This window comes from Salvelinus alpinus, unplaced genomic scaffold (assembly GCF_045679555.1).
Source record: "Salvelinus alpinus unplaced genomic scaffold, SLU_Salpinus.1 scaffold_40, whole genome shotgun sequence".
Classification (NCBI taxonomy): Eukaryota; Metazoa; Chordata; class Actinopteri; order Salmoniformes; family Salmonidae; genus Salvelinus; species Salvelinus alpinus.
Window position 1 is genome coordinate 1,349,807 of NW_027255981.1, and position 19,703 is coordinate 1,369,509.

Here is a 19,703-nt window from a genome sequence, read left to right on the forward strand (position 1 = left end):
TTCATAGACTGGGCAGAGGATAATGGAATGAGGTCTACCAATGTGGATTGGGAGGGATAGCCTACTTAAATGTACTGACATTTTCAGTTAATTAGGCCCATACTCATTTTCGATACCTAAATAGTCAAAACCATCTCCAAACGCTCTCAAAGTCAACGCTCATCACTCACACGGACATAAGTCAATTACATAGTCCTAGTAAACATTTAATAGTCCTATACTTCCAAATCAATAAATTACATTAGAAAACCAAATGAACAATTCATTAATTGTGGGATCTCTCGACATAGACTAGTGGTATTTTGTCTCCATCTGCTGGCAAACCAAGGACAATGTTCAGAATAAAACGTGGCTACACAAACGACAGGTTATTTTATTTCGCATTTTATTTTGTACAGTTGGGCTATATTCCTCTACTTCTCATTAGCCTAATATGGGGCCATCATTGCAAACGTAGAGTTGTTTATATTTGCAAAAAAATCAAGTCAAAACTAGCCTACGTTGAAAAGCTGTGTAGACGCTTCTGTGAATAAAGACGCTTCTTTAAAAAAGAGCATCAGGTTCTATATTGGCTTTACAAAACGCATCCAACGTGTCCAAACAGACGTAGCCTATATTATGTGTAAGAAATTGTAACAAAATCTTATTGTTGTAGCCTATTCGTCTACGGAGACTGACTGTAAACAACTCCATTTTCACCAGCGCACGCAGAGCCGCAGTTTGGGTTCATATAACCAAGTGCGTAAAAGTCCTTCCGCTAGACGAATTAGTTCCTTCCGATTTTGAATATTCAATTGCTGCATGTCTGAACAAATACAAGTCGTGTGAATTACACCAAAAACAAGCAATATCAGACTCAGGAACAGGCTTGAACAATGTTTTTTTTTATATATATATCTTTGTAAAACCACAATAAGCTAAAAATGGTGGATGAATACTGGACTGTGGCACAGTGTCACAGCTGCGTAGCTGTGGGAGTTATTGAAAAGACGGGCTGTGAAAAAAATATACATTGCATGGTTATATTAGGTATTCTCCCAAGGAGAACCCACAAAGATACGTAAAAATGCCTGGAATGATGGATAAAGGGTCGGAGTATCTCGGAAAGGGACGCTCTAACGGAACAAAAAGCCCTTCAAATGCATCGAATGGACATTTTTCTGATGAGAGTGGCAGTGACGACGAGCACGGTATAGCCTCGAACACTCATTTTGTCACACTGTACATGTATTATTTTGAACGCGAAAAACAGAAAAGGGGTCTATTAATGTGTTATACACATTTTTCCTAATTGCAGATGTCGGAATGCGTGTGGGATCCGATTATCAAGCCAATATACCAGAATTTGATCCTGGTAAGGTTATGCTTGATCTACCTGACTGTATTCTGGTGGTAGCCTCGGTATAGGTTATGACAGTACATTTAAATGAACCTTCTTACTTTACAACCCATAGTCAGTAGTCTTTTATTTCAGAATTGAGCCAGATGTGTAGAGAATTATGGGCCCATTGAAAGATGTTGTCCATGTTTGGTTTATAGAAGCGTTTTGAAACATTTCTATTCCGAGGCTATACTGCTATTGGTCTCCTTCAACTGAATAACAACAATAAAGCAGCCTCTTTAGTCCTGCATGTATTGCTTTAATTAGGCTGTTAAAATGACATGAAATTACACCATATGAAAATGTGTTTTTTCTAATTATGTATTATATATTTTTCTGTAGGTTCTACCAAGTACAGTGATAAAGATAGTGGGGGAATGTTGGTGTGGTCTCCATATCACACCATTGTCGACCCAAAATGTAAGTCAGTTTGGTTTTCACATGCATCTTATTTCTAAAGACAACCCAAAGTTGATTTTACAAAAATATTTATAAGTAGTTTAATTAAACTATGATTTTTTCCCCCACAGTGGATGAATATATTGCCATTGCAAAAGAGAAGCATGGATATAATGTTGAGCAGGTATGTCTGCTTTTTAGGATTATTAGGGCCACTTTTACTAAGCTTTTTCACCGATGCAGAGAATCCACCTTATTTTTCAAAATCATATGAAAAACTTGAAGCATATTCCCAATTTAAAATTTTTCCAATCCCCCCCGACAGGCCTAAAATTTACAACTGTGTGAAAGCTCAGCAAATTTGACCCCCAATGTATTAATAAACTACCACGACAAACTTAAAAATAACATATTCAAATGTTATTTAGGGGAATACCTATTCTAGTTCTGTTGCTCAAACATTTCTGGCTCAGTGAAGCCCCATAGACCTGCCTGGTGTCCATTCTCAGTAGATTCCACTCGTTGCTGTCCCCCACAGGCATTGGGCATGCTGTTCTGGCACAAACACAACATTGAGAAGTCCCTGGCAGACCTGCCCAACTTCACCCCCTTCCCCGACGAGTGGACCGTGGAGGATAAAGTGCTGTTTGAACAAGCCTTCAGCTTCCACGGAAAAAGCTTCCACAGGATTCAACAAATGGTAACATACATATATTGATATACAGTATCTTTTACTTGAATGTGTGTCTGTATACTGTTCATACAAACATACACAAGCAGTCTGGATGAATATTGCAGTTGAATTTAAGGTAATTTACGCTTGAGCCGACATCACCGTGAATGCAACCTCTGTGAACGTTGAGGTGATTGCCTTTAAAAGGCACATTGTAAACAGTGCAGTGCGCTTTTCAACAATGCGCCTTTGATTGAATCCCGGCTTTAATGTAAGTATAAGCGATCGATTGGTACCATTTTCTCATCTGTTGTAGTTACCAGACAAATCCATATCCAGCCTTGTGAAGTATTACTACTCCTGGAAGAAGACCCGGTCCAGAACCAGCCTGATGGACCGCCAGGCCAGAAAGCTAGCAAACCGAAACGCCCAAGATGACAGGCAAGAGTTGTAGCTCGGCTTTTACTACTGTCTGTGAAATTCCAAGTGGTCGGAATCCAATAATGATTTGCTTTTCTTGACATTAGTGAAGAAGAAATGGAGGAGGCCAACCCCGTCGAAGCAAACGATAGTGATTACGACCCCACCAAGGAGACGAAAAAAGAGGTACGTTATCTAAACTTTAGAATTTAAACTGATGGAATGGCAGTTGGGATATATCAAACAGTAATCAGTGACCAGCATTCACTTACAATGAGTAGTAGAGTAGACAGACGCCAAAGAAAATAGTGAAGGAAAATGCAAGGTGTTATGATGTGGGGGGGAAGGTTAGTGTTAGGATATACAGTAGACAAAGACACTACCCAGGATACACTTCCACACTCCATCCCCAGGTGGCAGTAACCTTGTCCAGGTATTGAGCCTGCTTGATAAGCACATCAGGTGCTGCCAATTAAAGGTGATCATCTGTCAGTGTCCCAGCTTGCAAGCTGTGAGGTTGCTAGATGGTTTGGTGGCCATGAGGCCTTTCGTTTAGTTTTGAATCTTTAGTTTAGTCATACTGGTTTGTGGTTTCCTTTTTGTATGCATGTATTTTTGTCACCATCTGAACAAGTGATAATCCACTTGGATGACCACGAGGTCAAGAGAGAGAGAGCTAGCCCTGGACCAAGATAAGATTGCTGTCTCCCTGGGCACATGTGCCTCCAACACGGTCCTCCAATGCTGATTTCTCACAAATGCAGACATTCAGGTTACAGACCATGTAACTAGGCCTAGGACCACTAGATAAAGCGAGTGAAACAATATCCGTAGGCTAGTTATTGGGTTAGTAACAAAGGTCACACTAAAAAGGTACAGTAAGCGATGCATAAAGTAAACGCAACAGGGCCGATTTCCGCAACAACTAAGCGCGTTTGAAGCACGAGACTAAACTTTTACACAGTTTTGGTTCCATAGCTATTACGTTGTAGCAGTGAGACGCACACCCATGCACTAGAATCCTGCACCAGGTTGGATACCCACTGTTGACCTGCAAAAAAAAAATTCTGGCAGGTTGAATGAAAAGTCTTTCAACCTGTGGGTTGGATCGCAGTTCAGAACAATTATATTGCAGGTCAAAAGTTTTAAATCAACATTTCTTTTACAAACCCAGGAGCTTGTTGAATTGTTGTGATTTCCATTATGTGAACGGTGAGCCAGACATAGTCTAGGCTACCAGCCACACAGCGAGAGTGGAGCAGGGAGCTATTCATTATTTGTGTGTTGTTGAAACGTTCCTAATTTGTCCATGTGCTGACCTTACGTTTCCTTCCACCACGCAACAATACGTACGTTTATTTTCCCCTGACTCCTAGCTCACGCAAAAATGGCTAACGTAACAGGAGAAATGGAAAGAAAGGTTATGATGGTGGATTACACCATCGTGGAAACATATGCTCCGCGAGTGAAATCCCCGGTTTGGAAGGATTTTGTAGTCATTGTGGACAAGGAGGACAACAACCCAGTAGATGGATACACAGCCTGCAAAAGTGCAAGCAGGTATTTGTTTACGATAATTCAGTTAATTATCAATTAATTATTACATTAATTCAGGTTTTTGTTCATTTAGACCATACGCAGGCTATATAAAGTCTAAACCTACTAAATAAATGTAGGATATTTTTGCAGCCTATAGCTTATTCGATTCTGGGATTTGTTTTTATTTGGTTCAATTAAACTATTTGATTATCTAAACAATATTGAATGTAAAGGTATTGTTTCGTTATGTCGCCTATAGGCTTTAATTAGGTAAGAAGGTTAATTATAAGGATTTTTTCCAAAGCGATTTCAATTGTCAATGTGCGCCGCATTAAGAAAATAAGATAAGGCTATCGTTCTTAATTCATGGCATGGTTTCCTTTTATCCAAATGTTTAATAGACATGCAGACAAATTCTTTCATGCAGGGAGGGGAAATAAAATTACATTTTATTTGTCACATGCGCCAATTACAACCTTACAGTGAAATGCTTACTTTACAAGCCCTTAACCAACAATGCAGTTAAGAAAATACAAAAAAAAGTAAGAGATAAGAATAACAAATAATTAAAGAGCAGCAGTAAATAACAATAGCGGGGCTATATGCAGGGGGTACCGATGTCGAGGTAATTGAGTAATATGTACATGTAGGTAGAATTATTGAGGTGACTATGCATAGATAATAACAGAGTAGCAGCAGCATAGAAGAGGGGAGGAGGGCAACGCAAATAGTCTGGGTAGACATTTGATTAGATGTTCAGGAGTGTTATGGCTTGGGGGTAGAATCTGTTTGAAGCCTCTTGGATCTAGACTTGGCGCTCCGGTACCGCTTGCCGTTTGGTAGCAGAGAGAACAGTCTATGACTAGGGTGGATGGAGTCTTTGACAATTTTTTGGGCCTTCCTCTGACATCGCCTGGTATAGAGGTCCTGGATGGCAGGAAGCTTGGCACTGGTGATGTACTGAGCCGTACACAATACCCTCTGCAGTGCCTTGCGGTCGGAGGCCGAGCAGTTGCCATACCAGGCAGTGATGCAACCCGTCAGATGTTCTCGATGGTGCAGCTGTAAAACATTTGAGGATCTGAGGACCCATGCCAAATCTTTTCAGTCTCCTGAGGGGGAATAGGTTTTGTTGTGACCTCTTCATGACTGTCTTGGTGTGCTTGGACCATGTTAGTTTGTTAGTGATGTGGACGCCAAGGAACTTGGTGAAAATGGGGTGTGCTCTGTCCTCTTTTTCCTGTAGTCCACAATCATCTCCTTTGTCTTGATCACGTTGAGGGAGAGTTTGTTGTCCTTGCACAACACGGTCAGGTCTCTGACCTCCACCCTATAGGCTGTCTCAACGTTGTCGGTGATCAGGCCTACCACTGTTGGGTCATCAGCAAACTTAATGATGGTGTTGGAGTCATGCCTGGCCGTGCAGTCATGAGTGAACAGGGAGTACAGGAGGGAACAGGAGGGGACTGAGCACGCACCCCTGAGGGGCCCCCGTGTTGAGGATCAGCGTGGTGGATGTGGTGTTACCTACCCTTACCACCTGGGGACGGCCCGTCAGGAAGTCCAGGATCCAGTTGCAGAGGGAGGTGTTTAGTCCCAGGGTCCTTAGCTTAGTGATGAGCTTTGAGGGAACTATGGTGTTGAACGCTGAACTGTAGTCAATGAATAGCATTCTCATATAGGTGTTCCTTTTTTTCAGGCGTAAAAGGGCAGTGTGGTGTCTGTGGATCTGTTGGTGCAGTATGCAAATTGGAGTGGGTCTAGGGTTTCTGGGATAATGGTGTTGATGTGAGCCATGCCCAGCCTTTCAAAGCATTTCATGGCTACAGACGTGAGTGCTACATGTCAGTAGTCATTTAGGCAGGTTACCTTAGTGTTCTTGGCACAGAGACTATGGTGGTCTGCTTGAAACATGTTGGTATAACAGACAGACAGGGAGAGGTTGGAAATGTCAGTGAAGACACTTGCCAGTTGGTCAGCGCATGCTTGGAGTACACATCCTGGTAATCCGTCTGGCCCTGCGGCCTTGTGAATGTTGACCTGTTTAAAGGTCTTACTCACATCAGGTGCGGAGAGCGTGATCACACAGTCATCCGGAACAGCTGATGCTCTCATGTATGTTTCAGTGTTACTTGCCTCGAAGCGAGCATAGAAGTTATTTAGCTCGTCTGGTATGCTCGTGTCCCTGGGCAGCTCTCGGCTGTGCTTCCCTTTGTAGTCTGTAATAGTTTACAAGCCCTGCCACATCCGACGAGCGTTGGAGCCGGTGTAGCACGATTCGATCGGAGGGCATAGCTGGATTTCTTACAAGCTTCCGGGTTAGTCCCGCTCCTTGAAAGCGGCAGCGCAACCCTTTTAGCTCAGTGCGAATGTTGCCTGTAACCAATGGCTTCTGGTTGTACGTAGAGTCACTGTGGGGACAGCGTCCTCAATGCACTTATTGATAAAGCCAGTTACTGATGTGATGTACTCCTCAATGCCATCGGAAGAATCCAGGAACATATTCCAGTCTGTGCTAGCAAAACAGTCCTGTAGTTTTGCATCTGCTTCATCTGACCACTTTTTTATAGACCGAGTCACTGGTGCTTCCTGCTTTAATTTTTGCTTGTAAGCAGGAATCAGGAGGATATAATTATGGTCAGATTTGCCAAATGGAGGGCAAGGGAGAGCTCTGTGTGTTGAGTAAAGGTGGTCTAGAGTTGTTTTCCCTCTAGTTGCACATTTAACATGCTGATAGAAATGAGGTAAAACTGATTTAAGTTTCCCTGCATTAAAGTCCCTTTCCACTAGGAGTGCTGGCTCTGAATGAGCAGTTTCCTGTTTGCTTAGAGTGCGGTTTTAGTGCCAGCATCTGTCTGTGGTGGTATGCAGACAGCTACGAAAAATACAGAAACTCTCTTGGTAGATAGTGTGGTCTACAGCTTATCATGAAATGGCCTAATACTCTGGTCATCATTTAAAAAAAATAAGTTGATGTTATTTGGCGTGTCATAGATCGGCTCTTGGAACAATTCTATGCTGGTGGGTCGTGTTGCGGAGAAAAATCCGCCTTGATATCGGGTGGGGCTCCGTGCAGGACTCTACCATGCATATGTGCAGATACTCCGGTACTGTGAGAACACAGTCTTGCATTGCGCTCATCTAAATATCAGTGGTGCTGCTCATGGCAACTTCATATCGCTGAGTCTCACTTCTTAACACTTCTTATAACTTGCAAAGGCTTCAGAACATACGCACATCCAGGTACTTTTTTGCAGGTGTGTCAGTTATAGGTGAACTCATTACCAATTAAAATGAGAGTGCCACACTGCTGTTCATCTTCCCAGGTGATTTTTCATTGATGCCTGATGAACACCGGAGAGTCGAAACGTATCAATAAAAATCACCTGGGAGCATGAACAGCAGTGTGCGCCGTTTCCTTTTATCAGACCTCTTAAAACATGCTCCCAGGTGTCATGTCATATGTCCTAACAATGACCCAATAGATGTTACGAACAGTTGCGACAGCTAATAGGAAGTTTACCCACGCCTCTGCAGAGCCACACGGAGCCCCAGCCCCTGAGCTCCTCCAAGATTGGGCTCGGCCGACGGGAGCACCTGACGCTCATGCACCGGCACCACTCGCAGCGCTCCAAGTGCCGGCCGCCCAAGGGCATGTACCTGACCCAGGAGGATGTGGTGGCAGTGTCGTGCAGCTCCAGCGCTGCCAACACCGTTCTTCGGCAGCTGGACATGGAGCTGGTGGGCCTCAAAAGACAGGTGAGCATTGGGGGATTCTGGTCTCAATGCAGGGCAACCTGGGTCCTCAAGGTGCTTGAGTTGAGGCTTTTTCACAGTACATTTTAGTCATTTATTCAGAGCAACTTATAGGAGCAATTAACGTCCTCTTAACCGCTAGGCTACCTGCCACCTTAGTGCTTGAGAATCTTTGGCTGTATCCTGAAAGTAAAAGATAAATACACAATATATATATATATATATATATATATATATATATATATATATATAGTCAAAGTAAAGAAAACCCCTTGAATGAGTAGGTGTGGCCAAACTTTTCCCCCTTTGCTATGAAGCCCCTAAATAAGATCTGGTGCAACCAATTACCTTCAGAAGTCATAATAAGTTAAATAAAGTCCACCTGTGTGCAATCTAAGTGTCACATGATCTGTCACATGATCTCAGTATATACAGTATATACCTGTTCTGAAAGGCCCCAGGGTCTACAACATCACTAAGAAAGGGGCACCACCAAGCAAGCGGCACCATGAATACCAAGGAGCTCTCCCAACAGGTCAAGGACAAAGTTGTGGAGAAGTACAGATCAGGGTTGGGTTATAAAAAATGATCAGAAACATAGAGCACCATAAAATCCATTATTAAAAAATGGAAAGAATACCACGACAAACTTGCCAAGAGAGGGCCACCCACCAAAACTCACGGACCAGGCAAGGAGGGCATTAATCAGAGAGACAACAAAGAGACCAAAGATAAACCTGAAGGAGCTGCAAAGCTCCACAGCGGTGATTGGAGTATCTGTCCATAGGACCACTTTAAGCCGTATACTCCACAGAGCTGGGCTTTACGGAAGAGTAGACAGAAAAAAGCCATTGCTTAAAGAAATAAATAAGCGAACACATTTGGTGTTCACCAAAAGGCATGTGGGAGACTCCCGAAACATATGGAAGAAGGTACTCTGGTCAGATGAGACTAAAATTTAGCTTTTTGGCCATCAAGGAAAACGCTATGTCTGGCGCAAACCCAACACCTCTCATCACCCCGAGAACACCATCCCCACAGTGAAGCATGGTGGTGGCAGCATCATGCTGTGGGGATGTTTTTCATTGGCAGGGACTGGGAAAATGGTCAGAATTAAAGGATGGCGCTAAATACAGGGAAATTCTTGAGGGAAACCTGTTTCAGTCTTCCAGAGAATTGAGACTGGGATGGAGGTTCACCTTCCAGCAGGACAATAACCCTAAGCGTACTGCTAAAGCAACAATCGAGTGGTTTAAGGGGAAACATTTAAATGTATTGGAATGGTCTAGTCAACGCCCAGACCTCAATCCAATTGAGAATCTGTGGTATGACTTAATGATTGCTGCACACCAGCGGAACCCATCCAACTTGAAGGAGCTGAAGCAGTATTGCCTTGAAGAATGGGCAAAAATCCCAGTGGCAAGATGTGCCAAGCTTATAGAGACATAGCCCAAAAGACTTATAGCTGTAATTGCTGCAAAAGGTGGCTCTACAAAGTATTGGCTTTGGTGGGGTGAATAGTTATGCACGCTCAAGTCCTCTATTTTTTTGTCTCGTTTCTTTCACAAGAAAAAAATATTTTGCATCTTCAAAGTGGTAGGCATGTTGTGTAAATCAAATGATACAACCCCCCCCAAAAAATCTATTTTAATTCCAGGTTATACGGCAACAAAGTGGGAAAAATGCCAAGGGGGGTGAATACTTTCACAAGGCACTGTACCACCCCTCCCTTGTCACAACACAACTGATTGGCTCAAACGCATGAAGAAAGAAATTTCACGAATTAACTTTAACAAGGCACACATGTTAATTGAAAATCATTCCTCATGAAGCTGGTTGAGAGAATGCCAAGAGTGTGCAAAGTTGTCATCAAGGCAAATGGTGGCTATTTGAAGAATCTAAAATATATTTTGATTTGTTGAACACTTTTTTGGGTTACTACATGATTCCATATGTTATTTCATAGTTTTGTGTCTTCACTATTATTCTACAATGTAGTAAATAGTACAAATGAAGAAGAACCCTTGAATGAGTAGGTGTGTCCAAACTTTTGACTGGTACTGTATATATACACAAATGTGGACACCCCTTCAAATTAGTAGATTTGGCTATTTCAGCCACACTCATTGCTGACTGGTGTATAAAATTGAGCACAGCCATGCAATCGCCATAGACAAACATTCACAGTAGAATGGCCTTACCGAAGAGCTCAGTAACTTTCAACGTGGCACCGTCATAGGATGCCACCTTTCCTTTCCAACAATTCAGTTCATCAAATGTCTGCCCTGCTAGAGCTGCCCTGGTCAACTGTAAGTGCTGTTATTGTGAAGTGGAAACATCTAGGAGCAACAACGGCTCAGCCGCAAAGTGGTAGGCCACACAAGCTCACAGAACGGGATTGCCGAGTGCTGAAGCACGTCAAACTCGTCTGTCCTCAGTTGCAAACACTCACTACCGAGTTCCAAACTGCAATGTCAGCACAAGAACTGTTTGTCAGGAGCTTTATGAAATGGGTTTCCATTGCCAAGCAGCCGCACACAAACCTATGATCACCATGCGCAATGCCAAGCGTCGGCTGGAGTGGTGTAAAGCTTGCCGCCATTGGACTCTGGAGCAGTGGAAACGCGTTCTCTGGAGTGATTAATCACGCTTCACCATCGATGTCCGACGGACTAATCTGGGTTTGGCGGATGCCAGGAGTTACCTGCCCCAATGCATAGTGCCAACTGTAAAGTTTGGTGCAGGAATAACGGTCTGGGGTTTTTCATGGTTCGGGCTCTAGCCCCCTTAGTTCCAGTGAAAGGAAATCTTAACGCTACAGCACACCATTACCTTCTAGATGATTGTGTTTCCAACTTTGTAGCAACAGTTTGGGGAAGGCCCTTTCCTGTTTCAGCTTGACAACGCCTCCGTGCAAAGCGAGGTCCATACAGAAATGGTTTGTCAAGGTCGGTGTGGAGAACGTGACTGGCCTGCACAGAGCCCATCGAACATCTTTAGGATGAATTGGAACGCCGACTGCATGCCAGGCCTAATCGCCCAACATCAGTGCCCAACCTCACTAATGCTCTTGTGGCTAAATGGAAGCAAGTCCCCGCAGCAATGGTCCAACATCTATTGGAAAGCCTTCCCTGAAGAGTGGAGGCTGTTATAGCAGCAAAGGGGGACCAACTCCATATTTATGCCCATGATTTTGGAATGAAATGTTCAAGCAACTGTCCACATACTTTTGGTTCATGTAGTGCATCAGCACTACTTACTGCATTGTGGTGTTCTAAGCATATGTACGGTGACTTAAAAAAGGATTCACACCCCATTGACATTTTGGATTTGTAATTTTTTGTCAATGATTTACATGTCAAAGTGGAAGAATGTTAGTGTTTTATTTTTCTTAAATTCTCTTGAATACATGTATTCAACCCCCTGAGTCAATACATATTAATCACCTTTGGCAGCGATTTTAAAGCTGTGAGTCTTTCTGGGTAAATCCAAGAGATCAAAAAAATATTGCAAATATTGTACATTCTTCAAGCTCTGTCTAGTTGGTCATTGCTAGACATCCATTTAAGTCTTGCCATAGAGTTTTGACTTAAATCAGCTTGAAAATCTAACTACACCACTCAGGAACTTTCAATGTCATCTTGGTCAACAACTCCAGTGTATATTTGGCTTTGTGTTTTAGGTTATTGTTCTGCTGAAAGGTGAATTTGTCTCCCAGTGTCTGTTGGAAAGCTGACTGAACCAGGTTTTAATCTAGGATTTTGCCTGTGCTTTGATCTATTCCGTTTCTTTTTATCCACCCCCCCCCAAAAAAAAGTCCTTGCCGATGACAACCATGCCCATAACATGATGCAGCCACCACCATGGTTGAAAATATGAAGTATGGTACTCAGTGATGTGTTGAATTTGCCCCAAGCATAGCGCTTTGTATTCAGGACAGTTAATTAGCCAATTTGTTTGCAGTTTTACTTTAATGCTTTATGGCAAACAGGATGCATGTTTGAGAAAAAAAAAATTGTACAGGCTTCCTTCTCACTCTTGACATTTAGGTTAGTATTGTGGAGTAACTACAATGTTGTTTATCCATCTCCAGCTATCTCCTATCACAGGCATTTAAACTGTTTTGAAGTCACTATTGGCCTCATGGTGAAATCCCTGAGTTTTACTTCCTCTCCGACAACAGAGTTAGGAAGGACGCTTGTATCTTTGTAGTGACTGGGTGTATTAATACACCATCCAAAGTGTAATTAATAACTTCACCATTCTCAAAGGGATAATCATTGTCTGATTATTATTATTTTATTATTTAATGTACCAGTAGGTGCCCTTTGAGGCGTTGGAAAACCTCTCTGGTCTTTGTGGTTGAATCTGTACTTGAAATTCACTGCTCGACTGAAACGACTTTACAGATAATTGTTTATGTGTGGGGTACAGAGATGAGGAAGTCATTTAATAAACGTATCTAAACACATTGCACACAGTGAGTCCATGCAACTTATTATGCCACTTGTTAAGCACATTTTTACTCCTGAACGTATTTAGGCTTGCCATAAAAGGGGTTGAATACTTGAACTCAAGACATTTCAGCTTTTCATTTTTTTTATTAATTTGTAAACATTTCTAAAAACATAATTCTACTTTGACATTATGGGGTATTGTGTTGTAACAACAAAATGTTGATAAAGTCAAGGGACGTGAGTACTTTCTGAAGGCACTATGAATTTATCCCACAGGTTCAAAATGCAAAGCAACTGAACAGTGGTCTGAAACACAGGATGGAAGCGGGCATTGATGACTTCAGGCTGCCAGAGGTATGTGCCAAATGTTTAGATTTCAGTGAGAAAGGGACCTAGTACAACGCTTATATCTCAAATGGTGTGCACAAGTTTGTTTATATCCTTGTTAGTGAGCATTTCTCCTTTGCCAAAATAATCCATCCACCTGACAGGTGTGGCATATCAAGAAGCTTATTAAAACAGCATGATCATTACACAGGTGCACCTTGTGCTGGGGGGCAATAAAGGGCCACTCTAAAATGTGCAGTTGTCACAAAACAGTGCCACAGATGTCTCAAGTTGAGGGAGTGTGCACAATTGGCACGCTGACTGCAGGAATGTCCACCAAAGATGTTGCAAGGTCATTTAATGTTCATTTCTCTACCATAAGTGGCCTCCAACGTTGTGCTAGAGAATTTGATAGTGAGGCCAGTTGAACTTGTGTAACCAGGGAAATGTCTGAGACATTTTGAGACTTCACCTGCGGAAATGTCTGAGACAAGCCATCCGGACAGCTGATGAAACTCGTCGTCCTCACCAGGGTCTTGACCTGACTGCAGTTTGGCGTCGTAACTGACTTCAGTGGGGAAATGCTCACCTTCGATGGCTGCTGGAACACTGGAGAAGTGTGCTCTTTATGGATAAATCCCAGCTTCAACTGTACCGGCCAGATGGCAGACAGCATATATGGCGTCATGTAGGCGAGCGGTTTGCTGATGTCAACGTTGTGAACAGTGCCCCATGGTGGGGGGTTATGGTATGGTCATGCATACGCTACAGACAACTGCATTTTATCTATGGCAATTTGAATGCACAGAGATAGCGAAGAGATCCTGAGGCCCATCGTCTTGCCATTCAACCCGCCACTATCACTTCATGTTTCAGCATGACAATGCACAGCCCCATGTCGCAGAGATCTGTAAACAATTCCTGGAAGCAAAAAAAAAAAATCCCAGTTCTTCCATGACCTGCATACTCACCAGACATGTCACCCACGACAGTGTGTTCCAGTTCCCGCCAATATCCAGCAACTTCGCACTCCCACCGAAGAGTAGTGGGACAACATTCCACAGGCCACAATCAACAGCCTGATCAACTATATGCGGAGATGTCGCGCTGCATGAGGCAAATGGTGGTCGCACCAGATACTGACTGGTTTTCTGATCCAAGCCCCAACTTTTTTTTTTTTTAAAGCTATCTGAGACAACAGATACATCTGTATTCCCAGTCATGTGAAATTCATAGATTAGGCCCTAATTAATTATTTTAAATGAACTGATTTCCTTATGAACTGTAACTCAGTAAAATCTTTGCAATTGTTACATTTGTTTTTGTTCAGTGTATAATACCAGGTATTCTTTGTCTGTTCTAGTGCAACCAAAAAGTTAATGCCCGCTGGACAACAGATGAACAGCTTCTGGCAGTTCAAGGTAAACCTACGTACTTTGTGCGTTTGTAGTCAGCTCATGTTCTTGTCCATGGCCCGTCAGTCTGTTTACCTCGTGCAATTTCAGAATATTTGTTGTTTCACCAGGTGTCCGGAAGTACGGCAAAGACTTCCAGGCCATTGCCGACGTTATCGGTAATAAGACGGTAGGGCAGGTAAAGAACTTCTTTGTGAACTACCGCCGCCGGTTTAACCTGGAGGAGGTGCTGCAGGAGTGGGAGGCGGAGCAGGGAACTGGCACCCCCAACGGTGACACTGCCACCTCTGGCGAGGAGGGGAAGAACAGCTCCAACACCCCTTCTGGGAAGAGTACGGACGAAGAGGAGGAGGAGGTGGTGGAGCGTTCCTTTATTCCCCTAAAACAAAACAATGTTTACCTTCCCAGAAACACCTTCTGTAATTTCGCTATAGTTAGCTATGGGAGTTGGCCTCCCACAAGCCCCCTCTGCATGCAGGTTTTTGCTCCAACAAATCTCTTAACACTGCAGTTTCATAAACATTCCTTCATAAAAAAGGTGTCTTAACATTATAATCAGGGCATAAGCAGTTATGATTGTGCCAAAGCTCCTAACAATGTTAGTTGTTTGTAGAAATATCTGAATGTGGTTGACTAATGGTCTTTTACTCCTTGCATGGTCTAGCTAAGTATTATTTCATAAGCAGTGGTAGATGACCATGCTATACAGTATAGAAAATAATCTAATACAAACACTGCATGACCAAAAGTATGGACAACTGCTCGTCGAACATCTCATTCAAAAATCATGGGCATAGGTCCCTCCTTTGCTGCTATAACAGCCTCCACTCTTCTGGGAAGGCTTTCCACTAGATGTTGGAACATTGCTGCTGGGACTTGCTTCCATTCAGCCACAAGAGCATTAGTGAGGTTGGGCACTGATGTTGGGCGATTAGGCCTGGCTCACAGTTGGTGTTCGATGGAGTTGAGGTCAGGGGTCTGTGCAGGCCAGTCAAGTTCTTCCACACCGATCTCGACAAAACAAATCTACACACAATACCCCACAATGACAGAGCAAAAACAGGTTTAGAAATGTTTGCTAATGTATTTTTTTTTTTAAACTGATCACATTTACATAAGTATAAAGACCCTTTACTCAGTACTTTGTTGAAGCACCTTTGGCAGCGAGTACAGCCTTGAGTCCTTGGGTATGACGCTACAAGCTTGGCACCCCTGTGTTTGGAGAGTTTCTCCCATTGTTCTCTGGAGATCCTCTCAAGCTCTGTCAGGTTAAATGGGGAGCGTCGCAACACAGCTATTTTCATGTCTCTCCAGAGATGCTTGATCAGGTTCAAGTCCGGGCTCTAGCTGGGCCACTCATGGGCATTCAGAGACTTGTCCCAAAGCCACTCCTGCGTTGTCTTGGCTGTGTGCTTAGGGTCGTTGTCTTGTTGGACTGAGGTCCTGAGCACTCTGGAAAAGGTTTTCATCAAGGATCGCTCTGTACTTTGCTCCATTCATCTTTCCCTTGATCTTGACTAGTCTCCCAGTCCCTGCTGCTGAAAAACATCCCCACAGCATGATGCTGCCACCACCATGCTTCACCATAGGGATGGTGCCAGGTTTCCATACGTGACGCTTGGCATTCAGGCCAAAGAGTTCAAGCTTGGTTTCATCAGACCAGAGTCAGAGTCTTTAGGTGCCTTTTGGCAAACTCCAAGGGGGCTGTCATGTGCCTTTTAAGGAGTGGCTTCCGTCTGGCCACTCTACCATAAAGGCCTGATTGGTGGAGGACTGCAGAGATGGTTGTCCTTCTGTAAGGTTCTCCCATCTCCACAGAGGAACTCTGGAGCTCTGTCAGAGTGACCATCGGGTCTTGGTCACCTCCCTGACCAAGGGCCTTCTCCCATGATTGCTCAGTTTGGCCGGGCGGCCAGCTCTAGGAAGTGTCTTGGTAGTTCCAAACGTCCTTCATTTAAGAATGGAGGCCACTGTTTTCTTGGGGACGTTCAATGCCTAGACACAATCCTGTCTCGGAGCTCTACGGACAATTCTTTCGACTTCCTGGCTTGGTTTTTCCTCTGACATGCACTGTCAACTGTGGCACCTTATATAGACAGGTGTGTGTGTGGACATGATTTGGAACGGCACGATCAATTGAATTTACCACAAGGTGGACTCAATCAAGTTGTAAAAACATCAAGGATGATCAATGGAAACATGATGCACCTGTGCTCAATTTCGATTCTCATAGCAAAGCGTCTGAATAATATGTAAATAAAGTATTTATGTTTTTAATAGATTTGCTAAAAATTCTAAAGACCTGTTTTTGCTTTGTCATTATAGGTATTGTGTGTAGATGGGAGAATAACACATTTAAAAAAAAAAAAATCTATTTTAGCATAAGGCTGTAATGTAACACTGTGGAAAAAGTCAAGAGGTCCCAATACTTTTCCGAATGCACTGTATGCTGTAATGTATTGCCCATCTGTGTTTTGGTCTGAAATCCCAACTCACGCCTCTCTCTTCCAGGGCCAGGTGACCCTCTCGTCAGGCCCTTCTCCCGCTGCCACTTCCTCTACAACTTTCCAGACCCTGGTGACGTCGTCGGCAACCTCGCTCAACCAGCCGCCCCCGCTCCTACGGCCCTCCCTGCCGGCCACCCCAGCCCTCCACAGGCAGCCGCCCCCTCTCCAGCAGCAGGCCCGCTTCCTCCAACCCCGGCCCGTGCTCAACCAGCCCCCCCCACTCATCCGGCCCTCCAACCCCCCGCCCCCGCGCCTCAATCCCCGGCCGCTTGTCCCCACCTCCACAGGGTGCCCAGGCCCCAGCCAGCCGCCCCCCACCCTGGTGGGCATCCCATCGGAGACGCCGTCCTCCTCCACGCTGCACTGAGTGTGTGCAATGGCGAAGGAAGAAAACTGAAAAGTCTTGGTCGTTTTTTTTTTTTACTTGGTCGTTTGTTTGCTTGTATTTTTCTTGACAATGATCTGTTGTTTTCCTGAAGGTCGTCAATCGTTGGTTGTTATGAGGAAATTATGTATATTAATGAGAAAAGTAAAACCGTTGAAGTTTTTAAAGTATATGTATATTAGGTTAGGTCTTAGTTTTTTTATTTATTTGAAATCACTTTTTTTTATTCACTCATCTTTAATAGACTTGCTTAGATGTTATGTGTTAGTGATGTTAAAGATTTACTAGAAGCATTGGTCCTTTTTGAAAGTGTTCTTGGCTTCTGGTTAATGTATATTTTACAAACTGGCAAAATTTGCAAGTAGTATATAAACAAAAGGTATATTGAAGACACTATGATGGACAATACACACAACTAGTGAAAAGGTGGCGTTGCCGTATTTCTGTTGGATTCTTTGATTTGCCGTAACGCATATTTGTTCTTTGAGCGAATATTAGACGTTGAACTTTTATATAAGCATTATTTATTTTTCTACTCGGTGCTATGGACTTGACTGATTTTTGCCTATGTCCAGTATAATAATAACCATTGTGTAAGTGCTCTTACACATCTAGGACAACTGTATTTATGTGATTTAATTGATCTAAACTGGAAGAAACCGATTGAAAAAAATGAAATTAACTTGTTTAATGTAATATTAAGCTACGAGGATGTCACTGTCAGTGAATTGATTGTTGTAGTCAGAGAGCCACATTTTCAGGAATTTGTTTCAATGATTTTCATTTAAGATATATTGAAGAACAAAATGTTTGACTTCTGTACAGTTGTGTAATTTGTTTGCTTCATTTTAAACCGTGATGATCATAACTTAAACAAAATCCAAAAGCGTGGTTTTAACGGTCGCCAGTCAGTAATTCCCAGTGTAAGATGTGGCATAGTCCCTAACATATCCATTCAAATATTTTTAACATGTTGTTTTCTGTTGTCTGTCCAGCTACGATCAATAGTTTTTTACCAAGTTTTGGGAATGAATTAGTGCCACTTCATGTTCGGGGTTGAAAGATTCCGTAAAATGTTATATGTTCTCCAGAAATCCTGGTTGGAAGATATCTGGAACGTTTCTCAAATTCTGCCTAATCACTGTTAAGGAATTGGAGGAAGAAATAGGCTAATTCACTACTGTACATAGTGACAAGCTTTAACATGTTGAAATGCGAACTTAAATGACCTTTGAACCACTAATACACTGAGTCATTAATCCTTTCCTGTGGAAATAATGTGGCCAGAAGTACGTATAATCATGGACATTGAGGACTTGCATTTTGCCTTAAAAATATATGACATTGTGTTTACTATGCTATTCGCTTGCCATTATTTCGGTCTTTCGTTGCACTTGCATTTCAATCAAGTGTCTTTCAAACATTTTTCAATTCCATGTCTACTGTAGTACATTTATTTGGTTTGTCTTTGTCCTATGTTGTCATAGTAAATTATTACGTTTCCCTGCCTGCTTATATTGAAATGAATATTGCCCCAAAAATATAGCATACTAGTGCAATCCCAAATATACAACTAGAAATGTAGCATTGAAATAAAAAAAAACACATTTGGAATTGTTGCATAGTTTACCTTTAATTGATTTGTCTACTTTAGCCCAAATCATTTTATCAGCATCCAGCATTGTTTCTGCTATTTGATATGCCTAATTGACAATTTAATGGTTTCCCAAAATCATCACGCTTCAATGTAACTGCTGTGGAATAATTCTAAACAAATGCAATTAAGTAGTATAGTTAAATAGCATAGGCTTATGTAAATAATACCTCCACACTGGGCAGACATCAGTTGGTCTAGTTTTGGTTACCATGCCATTGGATTTAGGTTAAAGGTTGGGTGAAAAAAAAAATATGCCCTTAAATTTACTTTTTGCAAATACAGTCAGTTTCACGTTGATTCATCAGTTTTATAAATGGTTAAAATTACGTGGAAACACAGTTTTGCCATGCATGTAAAAACATCAGCTGTGCTTCTTGGTGGTCTTGACTTACTAGGCCTAGGGCCTACATGATTCTGTTGTAATGTATTTGTTATATTAAAAAGCAGTGTCAATGTGCTCAACATTTCTAAATGTATGCATGTTATTTTCGACCACTTATTACATTTCCATATGCTCAAACGTGTAATATAGCAGTATTATAAGCACCACTGTGACGTTTGGGTTTGATAGAACTACTAGCTCCGTGAACTGTAGCCTATAGTTAAATTATCACAATGTATTTGAAAATAACTAGAAACTTCCCAATTTTTCAACTCTCAATTTCCAGCAAATACCATTTTAAACCTGTGGATGCATACAAAAGGGACGATTTCTTCAGCACCCTACCTCGATACGCTTCAGGGAGGCTATGCAAGGTGCCAAAACATACATTTTATTTTACCGCGT

The 19,703-nt window shown here is 42.5% G+C and overlaps 1 protein-coding gene across 1 annotated transcript; it reads left to right on the top strand.

Annotated features, from left to right (window-relative positions):
- The first annotated feature begins 777 nt into the window (after window positions 1–777).
- LOC139566960 (REST corepressor 3-like) lies at window positions 778–19,388 on the top strand. The gene is made up of 12 exons (XM_071388349.1): window positions 778–1,190; window positions 1,298–1,354; window positions 1,724–1,801; window positions 1,912–1,964; window positions 2,319–2,480; window positions 2,770–2,894; window positions 2,981–3,059; window positions 7,950–8,171; window positions 12,902–12,979; window positions 14,316–14,373; window positions 14,478–14,722; window positions 16,879–19,388. The coding sequence occupies exons 1-12, from the start codon at window positions 1,067–1,069 to the stop codon at window positions 17,239–17,241; spliced, it is 1,644 nt and encodes a 547-aa protein (XP_071244450.1). The 5' UTR covers window positions 778–1,066; the 3' UTR covers window positions 17,242–19,388.
- Window positions 19,389–19,703: the final 315 nt, after the last annotated feature.